Source organism: Tamandua tetradactyla, chromosome X (genome assembly GCF_023851605.1).
Source record: "Tamandua tetradactyla isolate mTamTet1 chromosome X, mTamTet1.pri, whole genome shotgun sequence".
Taxonomy (NCBI): domain Eukaryota; kingdom Metazoa; phylum Chordata; class Mammalia; order Pilosa; family Myrmecophagidae; genus Tamandua; species Tamandua tetradactyla.
The window spans coordinates 110,712,617-110,722,198 of record NC_135353.1 but is presented as its reverse complement, the minus strand read 5'-3'; the positions used below and the strand labels follow the sequence as shown (position 1 = coordinate 110,722,198).

General features: G+C 39.2%; 1 protein-coding gene across 9 annotated transcripts in view; it reads right to left on the bottom strand.

Moving 5' to 3' along the window:
- Window positions 1-1,339: 1,339 nt before the first annotated feature.
- Window positions 1,340-9,582, bottom strand: part of ARHGEF9 (Cdc42 guanine nucleotide exchange factor 9) — a 187,943-nt gene continuing 179,700 nt past the window's right edge. For 5 of the 9 annotated variants that reach the window (XM_077146102.1, XM_077146107.1, XM_077146104.1 and 2 more), the window contains exon 10: window positions 1,345-5,331. In XM_077146102.1, the coding sequence (XP_077002217.1) occupies window positions 5,150-5,331 (182 nt within the window). In that variant the 3' untranslated portion in view covers window positions 1,345-5,149. Of the gene's footprint in view, window positions 5,332-9,582 lie in introns of all 9 variants that reach the window. The other 4 variants (XM_077146110.1, XM_077146111.1, XM_077146112.1 and 1 more) reach the window with 2 other exon arrangements.

Genomic DNA, 9,582 nt, shown 5'->3' with positions numbered 1-9,582 from the left:
ATTTAAGAGGTTAGGGTTATCAAGGAGGGTGCAGGGAGTGACAGTCATTTACATGTTAGTATCAGTGAATTATGTGCTCTTGCTTCCTGAGGTAAGTTTGAAAGGGGTTGGAGGAATACTCACAAGCTTGGTAACATTGACAAGTCAATTTAATGAACCCCTGGATTCTCCCATGTGAAATGCGTTCAATAACCCCATCACAGAATGGTTGTTATAAGGATTAAATGAGACCCCATAGGTAAGATCATCACAAATAACAGGTATTGTTGTATTTAGACAAGCCATCAGCCACTGTCATCAGAATTGGTGAGAGACTTATCAGGAAAGAAAAGACATTTCTGGAAGCTAGGATGAATCTTCTTTCTCCTTTATAGTTCTGGCCATCTGGGATACACCATAATGATACCACTCATCACCACTGAGCCTCCCAGAAGACCCTGAAGGGAGAATGAGATGCCATCATCTGCAAAACAATGGCCTTGGGATGGGCTAAGGCCCTATAACTCTCGCCTGATTGGCCCCACTCTTTGAAGCCCTCCTTGAAAATAATACTTTAAATCTACTACTCCTCCTGTCCCCACTCAGGGAAGAGAAACTAGTAATTAGATAACTCAAATTGCACATGCACCCTCACCAGTGAATACAGGGTGCCTTGTAATAAAACTGAGGTAAAAAGGGGGTGAATTCTCTCAGCAAATATGTTTGTAAGTAGTAGAGCTAAAGTTATGGTAATAAAGAATATGAATTTATTACATGGACCAGATGGGGTTTTCAGAAATAAATTAATTCTAGTGGTAAGACACATATGGTTTTATGTACCTTAGGAGAGAATTGGTTGTATCCCAGTGTGTAAGACCCCAACCATTTGTCTCCTCATCCCCAACTTGGGACCCTTGGAAGGTATTCAGGAAACAGAGACCAGGTGCAATTCTCAAGTGTTGCCTGAGGTAACTGACACTCACCTCTGGAAACTGGGGAGGCTGGGAATTGGCAAGAAGCAGAAAGGACTAGTAGGACCTGAGCCCTAATGATTTCGGTGGGGAAAGAAGGCAGACCCCATGGAAAAGGGAAAGGGTGGAGGCAGCAGAGGAAGGGGTTACAAGAGGAGAGAGCCAAGAAATGGAAAAAGAGGAGAGGTTAGAAAAAGCAAAGGAGGGTTTGTTTAATAATCAGTTTCTCCAAAGGCTTGGGGGAGAAGGTATTCCCAAGGACTAGACAGAAAGGGTTTACATTCTAGCCCAAAGGTACAACACCAGCTCCCCCTTCAAACTCTGTAGTTTAGAAAAATTAAATGAACCTTTTTTAGTAAATAATTATTTTATTGGGGCCATTTTTTAGTTGCTCTGGAAAAAGGCCGATGAGGCAGCACCAGAATAGATGCTCTAGTGGATCTCTGGCAGGGAGCAGAACTCAACCTCATGAGGGCCTAGTGGACAACGAGGAACATCATGTGCAGGCAACAATCCAATGGAAGAAACAGTAAGGTCACTCCATTCACTCTATGGTGTGGATAAGGAAGGAGTTAGGGCCAGAGGCACTAGGAAGGAACTGGGGAGTGGAGTATTGCTAAATGATGTGGCCTGTGACTAGGCCCAAAAGGCAGGTTTTCAAGCTCCCATGAGTGCCCAGGAGTAGGTACTGGGCCTGCAGCTGTACAGAAAAGGAGCAAAGTAAGGAATGGACCTTCAAGTCTTGCCAAAGGATAGATGACATAATGGATAGTCCCATCCATAAAGACACTTCAACTACCCTAGTTACTGGATCAAACTTAGTTCCGTGACCACTCTTCTAGAAAGGATATGGAATGTCATAGACAGACCATGGGGTGCCTGGCAATGAGAAAGCAGGGCTGGTGAGCCAAGGCTAGGCTGGGATAAGCTGCCCTCCCAGCTCAGAGGCATTTTTTCCCCACACTAGGCAGATTCCTTTTATTGGTAACATGCACACACGCACAGACAGACAGACAGACACACACACACACACACACACACACAAAATGGCATTAGAGCTATGCTGGAGGTGTCTTTTTACTTCTTTTATTGAACTCCATAAATACTGTCATAAGGCTTTGTGTCATTACAACATCTCTTTTGTTCTTTTTGTTTTTGTTGTTAAACACTTTTTAAACACACAACTTTGACACCTGTTTGACAGAGTCAAACATCAATAGAAGAAATCAAAGAATAAACCAGCAAATGCAGTGCAGTAGGGATAATCAAAATCACTGTTGCCCATCCATCCACCCAAGCCCAGACCAGCCCACTAAAAGATCACTTATTTGGCTTCACATTAGAATTGTTAGAATCTTTTTGTTGCTGACCTTATAGATCCACTAGAGATATACACATAGAGTGAATGGGATAGAGAGAGAAAGAAAGGTTGGGTTTCTGTGTTAGACCCACCTCACAGCAGGGTCCAAAGAACAAACTAGCAAGGATTTTTGAAGAGCAAATACAGGCCTCATTAAGTTGAGGAAAGGAAAGCTCAGGGCCATGCAGGAACAAGGGATAATTACAGAATTCCTGGGGATGGCCCTGCTATGGGGACAAAGTGTAGGTTGGGACCTTGAGCCCAGGTAACCAGGCTCTCCTAGGGCTGTTGCTCATTTGGTGTATTTTGCTGCCATAAGCTAGGAGAGGACTCCCAGCCAATAGAAAACCAATTTCTTGTTCTCACACGTTATTGGCATCTGGTGAGGCCAGAGGGTTGCATGGAGGAGAGGTGAATGTGCATTGGAGGTGATATCACTGGATCCTGGAGCCCTCAGCACAGAACCAGAGGTGGAAGGAAGCTTAACCATGAGACGTTTGGCCTGGTAGGCCCAGGAACTTTTTTAAGCATCCCTACTGGTGTGCCCCTAGCTTCCAGAGAAACATGTCAAAGACAAGCCTTAATGGGGGAAGAGTGTGAAGGAGAAAGATGTATAATCAAGAGAGGATCACACCATTACTAAGAGGCATTCTGCTTGCTGGGCAGAACTTTTTAGCCTGGCTATTGGGTGTCTGGTCTCTTGCCAAGAGGGTTTAAGTATCTGGGTCTTGTGTTAAGCATTGGTGGCCAGTCCCAAGCCCTGGCCCTCTGCCCAGCTCAGGCATATCCTTGGCTTTCTCCACAGTCTGACATGGGTTATCGCTGACCAGAAAGTTAAACAGCTTAAAATTAGATTTCTACAGAGAAAAGATTCCCAGGTTGGGAAGGGCCTGGTCTTGTTTAGAAAGCAACAATCAAATCAGCTATGCTAAGAAGTGCCCCCAAACACCTCTTGATGCTTGATGATGAAATAATCTCCTGTGGGGTACAATTCAGACCCACCATCGCCTGATTCCTCACTAGAATGGCTCTTCACGATGGGGCCCATCCTCACTCCCTTGTATCTGCATTATCCTTGCTCTTCAAGATCTATTCACTCAAAGGGCCATGTGAGGAGGAACAAATACCCCTATAGCCATGGGGAGTCTGCCCCTTTGTGGAAGAGGTTAGTTTTGTCTAACTGGAAAGCCTGTCAAAATGAGCCTGAGGGCATCATTTCTGCCTCAGACCCTTTTTTTTCTGCAGGAAAAGTACCCCTTGGTCCTTCATTTACTTGCCTCAAATGTCCTGGGATGAGAGGATATTGGAGATATGGCTTTGTTCAAGTGACAGAAGTACTTTAACTATGCCAAAATCAGCAATCCTCCTGTTTCAGGATAGCAGGAGAAAGTAGGAGGAAAGGGATAGGAGAAGGAAGGAGACAAGGAAGATGTCTATGCAATCTGCTAACATTAGGGAAAGTCTCAAACAACTCGGGTCATAAAAACTGCAGGTGTGTATCTTGGGCCAAGGATGTCTCTTTCCATACCCATCCCTGTTCTTTCCTCTAAGAGGCAACTGTCAGCCTTGGATCCTGTCCAGGTCAATAATTTGGAGGCAGCGGATGATCTTAGCTGGCTGGACTCTGTCCTGACACTCTCCCTAGACTTCTATCAATGCTTCCTAAAATACTGAAAATGGGAGCTAGGATGACCAGGCTCCTGAAGTGCTTACCATGGACAATATAGCCTTAAACTCAGTTGGTGCTGCGGGCCAGGTAAATCTCTCCCTTAGGAAGCACAGTAAGCCTCTTTGCTTTTAATTCAGATATGCTTCTGGAGGAAGAACAAGCCTAGGAGGAGCTTATGGCTAGAAGAAGAGAATAATTTGCCTAAACTAACACGCAAATACTAATCTGTGATGACCTGGTAATGCTGTAATATGGGAACACCCAGTGGTAGGAAAAGAAACAGCTCAAATGCAGAATGTTCCCTAAACAGAGGTCCTTACCAGCATCCTTATAATCTGACACTTCTTAACTTCTGTTTGGCTTTGATCCTTCCACAACACTTAAAATGCAGTGAAAGCAATAGAAATACCAAGCAGCTATGTCACAGGGCACAAAAGAGCATGTCCAGACTGGTACAACTGAGGACAGAGGATGCTGGGAGAAGGCTGTTTGGGGCAACTGCAGGGCTCCAGGAACATTTGCAAATGGTTGGCTGAGGAAGAGGAGAAATGGGATTCCCCTCTTCCCTGGTAAAAAGTGAAAGAGGGAAAAAAGAAATCCCAACCCCCCGACTCCACCACATCAAATTAAATTTAAAAAGTCATTAGCATCAGTATCATCAGAAAAGGAAAAACCAGTACAAATACATCTATGATAATAATGACAAGTCAATGAATCACTCACAGGGGAGCAAAGATATTATTTCAAGAAGAAAAGGAATAAATAGAAATGTCAATTCTGAAAAAAAAGGGGAGGGAGACAGGGCAAGAACTAAAAACTTTTAAGAAGGGTTTACATATTTGGGAGTCATTGGTGCCTCTTCCTACCAACTACAGATTATACTTCTCCAAAACAAGAGAAAATGTTTTTGGTCCTTCTATATGTATATGTATATGTGTATGTGTATGTGCATGTGCATGTATATGTACGCATATGTCTGTGCAGGCATATGTGTATGTGTGTGTATATATACATATACATATACACTCAAGATTCTGTGTGTATATCCACATATATATATTTACATATATGGATATATATATATTTCAACAGTGCTTCTCCGAAAAAAGGTCCATCTATAAATATAATTTTATTTACTTTATTTTAAAATCATCTGCCTCCCTCTAGGTGTTATTTTTTGAAGGGGGTTAACCTGCTGAAGTTTTGCCAGAATGGTGACTGGCTACGTTTGGGTTCGGCGAACTCAAAGACCTGTGACTGAGCGATGCCATCGGGGACCAGGTACTGGCCCTGGTTTAACGGGTCCTGTGGTGGTGGGTAGGAAGGAGGAACTGAACGGGCAGAGTTGACACCTAGAACAGATGGGAGATTAAAGGAAAAGGAGATGAAGTTAGGCAGCAAGACATTTCTCAAATCACTCAGTGACCACTTTGGGCAGACAATTCAAGGAGTTTATTTTAGAAAATGTGAACTGGGATTACTAATCATCCAGGGGAGAATTCCTCTCCTTAACAGAACTTAGAATGGTGCAGCCATTACTGAACACCATACACTTTCTCCTGTAGTCAGATATCACTAAGAAACTTAGGGTGTTGCTATCAGCTATTTTACAGATGAAGACACTGAGAACTAGAGAGAAATGTCATACCCAAGGTCACATTATAAGTTAATGACAAAACAAGAACTAAAACCCACATTCTCTGACTTCCAAGTCTAAAGCGCTTTCCAATTCTTTATGGAAGGCTTGTCCCCAACAAAGAATGTCACAAACCTTCTTTTAACTCCAGAGGATTTTGGTTTTTCCCCTCCTCCTACCCCTGGAAGTGTCAAAAGAGCCTGATTAAGAACCACTGACTCCAGGGCAGGTCCCTGGGGGAAAATGGTTTTCTAAAAGCCTAAGGTACAAGTGGCTCAGTATTCTGCTCCTGCTTAAAGGCTATGAACCTCACATTTCATAGGGATGTGGAATTGGTAGTGAGGGAAAAAGCAAATCAAATTCACCACCAGAAGATAAGATTCATGGAAATCAAGGAAGACTTAACATTTATTTGATACTTTTCAAAATGAACAATTTCAATGATACTATAATTAAAGACCTCAACATTAATAGCTGGATTTTCAACCATCAAAACAAAATTCACATTCTTGAAGGATCCCAGAAACCATGGGCCTAAAGGCAAAGTTTATCCCTAATCTATACTCAGAGCAGAACAGGCTGAGGCATACAGTATACGATTTCAGACGTGCCAGGAGGGCATCTCTGGTGCTTCCAAACACCTTCTTCATCTGCTGGACACTCTCTAGAAATTCTATTTCAGGTTTCTTTGTCTGCCTTTGTTTGATGACTTGATACCATTACCCTGGAAGCAGTATCATATTAAGCCATCATCAGCCTTTGGCACTCGGTGGGAAAAATCAGGTTCTAAGTAAGAGTTAGTTTTGAAAGTTGGAAAGTATTGGAAATGTGAGGGTAACAGAAGATATGGAAGTATTAGGGTGGGAGCTTGGGGAATGCACATTTAATTTTTTAATTAAAATTTTTATTTTGAGATAATTGTAGATTCACGTGTAGTCATAAGAAATAATACAGAGGGACTACATGTAACCTTTACCTGTTTTCCCCAATAGTAACATCTTACAAAACTATAGTACAATATCAGATCTAGGATACTGACAGAGGATCCCTCTTGTTACTCTTTTATAACCACTCAGCATGCCCTATTCTTCTCCATAGCCTCTGGCAACTACTAATCTGTACTCCAATTTTAAAATCATGTTATTTCAAAAATGTTACATAAATGGAATCATACACTATGTAATTGTTTGGGATTGACTTTTTTTACTCAGCATAATTCCCTGGAGATTTACCCAAGATGTTATGTATGTCAATACTTCATTCCTTTCTTTATCAATAAGTAATATTTCATGGTATGGAAGTACTACAGTTTGTTTAACCACTCATCTTTTTAAGGTTATTTGGGTAGTTCCCAGTGTGGGCCATTACAAATAAAGCTGCTATGAATATTTGTTGACTGGTTTTTGTTTGAGGATAGGATTTCACTTCCCTTGGATGAATTTTCAGGAGTACAATTTCTGGGTTGTATATCAGTTGCACGTTTAGTTTTTAAAATTTTTTTGTTAGAGACGTTGTGGGTTTACAAAACAATCATCAATCATGCATCTATGTGATGATGTTAAGAATTACTGATTGCATATGTAGAATGGTATGATTTCTAAATGCTGGGTTAATTTCTTTTTTTCCGTTAATTAAAAAAAAAAAAAAAAGAGAAGGGGTAATTGGAGCTGAAGGGATACAGACTGTACAACGGGACTGGATATAAAAACTCAGAAATGGACAGCACAATACTACCCAATTGTAATGCAATTATGTTAAAACACTGAATGAAGCTGCATGTGAGGTATAGGTTTTTTTGTTTTTTTTTTCTTTCTATTAATGTTTTAATTCTTATTCTGTTGTCTTTTTATTTTTTTATTTCTTTTTCTAAATCGATGCAAATGTACTAAGAAATGATGAATATGCAACTATGTGATGTTATTAAGAATTACTGATTGTACATGTAGAATGGAATGATTTCTAATTGTTTTGTTAATTCTTTTTTTAATTAATTAAAAAAAAAAAAACGATCATCAATAAAATACAGTATTCCCATACACCAGCCCATCACAAGCACCTTGCATTGCTGTGGAACATTTGTCACAATTGATGAAATCACTATTTTTAATAACTGTACTATTTTTTAACAGAAGTTACCTTTGTTACAAAAGGTGAAAAATTATTAATATTGCACTATTATATATTGTCCATAATTTACACTGTGTATAGTTCCCATATAATCCTTCTATTAACACCTTGTATTAGTATCCCACATGTGTTATAATTCATCAAATAACATTCTTATACTTGTACTATTAACTTATGGACTATCATCAACTACAATAGAGTTCACTGTGTTGTACGGTACTGTTTTAATTTTTATTCTATTAATATATACATCCTAAAGTTTCCTCTTGTAACACAGGCACCTATATAGTTCAGTGCTGTTGAATATACTCAAAATAATGTGCTATCATCACCACCATTCATTTCCAAACTTTTACCATCAACCTAAAGAGAAGTTCTGTAAAAGTTAAGTATCAATTTCCTATTCTCTAACTCCATTCTATTTCCTGAATGGAGGTTGGAACCTATATCCTAGATTCCAACTTTATGAATTTGCTTATTATACTTAGTTCAAATCCATGAGGCCATACATTTTGTGCCTGGCTTAGTTCATGCAGCATAATGTTCTCAAGTTCACCCATGTTATCATATGCATTAGGACTTCATTGTTTTATCAGCTGAATAATATTCCATTGTATGTACATAACACATTTTTTGTTTATCTACATCAATTGATGTACACTTGGGTTTGCTTCCATATTTTGACAATTGTGAATACTGCTGCAATGAACATTGTTGTGCAAATATCTGTTCAAGTCCCTGTTTTCAGTTCTTCTGGACATATACCTAATAGCAGGATAGCTGTATCGTATAGTAACACCATACTTAGCTTCCTGAGGAACTGCCAAACTGTCTTTCACACAAGCTGCACCATTACATTTCCACCAGCAATGAATGAGTGTTCCTATTTTTCCACAACCTTATCAACACTTGTATCCATTTGTATTTCCACTTTGGAGAAATGTTTATTCAAGTCTTTTGCCCATTTTTCAACTGAGTTGTCTTATTGTTGAGTTATAGGATTTCTTCATATATTCTGGATATCAAAACCTTATCAGATGCGTGTTTTCCAAATATTTTCTCTCATTGGTAGTTGTCTTTTCACTTCTGTGACAAAGTCCTGTGATGTACAAAACTTTTAAAATTGGATGAGGTCTCATTTGTCTATTTTTTCTTTTATCGCTCATGTTGTTGGTTATAAAATCTTAAGAAACCATTACCTAACACAAGATCCTAAAGATGGTCCCCTACATTTTCTTCTAGGAGTTTTATAGTCCTGTTACTTATATTTACATTTGTCATCCATTGTGTAAATTTTTATATATAGTGTGATATAGGGTTTTTTTTTCATTCTTTTGAATTTGGACATCTTATTCTCCAGGTACCATTTGTTGAAGAAAGAAAGCACATGAAAAATTTTCAACATCACTAACAATTAGGGAAATGCAAATTCAAACCACAATGAGATAGCATTTTACTCCTACTAGAATGGTTACTATTAAAAGAAACAGAAAGTTAAAAGTGTTGAAGAGGATTGTGTATCAATAGGAACACCATTTATTACTTGTAGCAATGTAAAATTGTGTAGCCACTGTGCAAGACAGTTTGGCAGTTCCTCGAAAAGGTAAGTATAAAATTACCATATGACCCAGCAATCCCAAAAAGAATTGAAAGCAAGGATTAGAGCAGACATTTACACACCAATGTTCACAGCTGCATTATTCACAGTTGCCAAAATACAGAAGCAACCCAAGAATCTATCAGCCAATGAATGGATAATGTGGTATATGCATATAATGGGATATTATTAAAATAGTATTGTTATTAAACATTAATAACATTTATTTTATAGATTTAATAT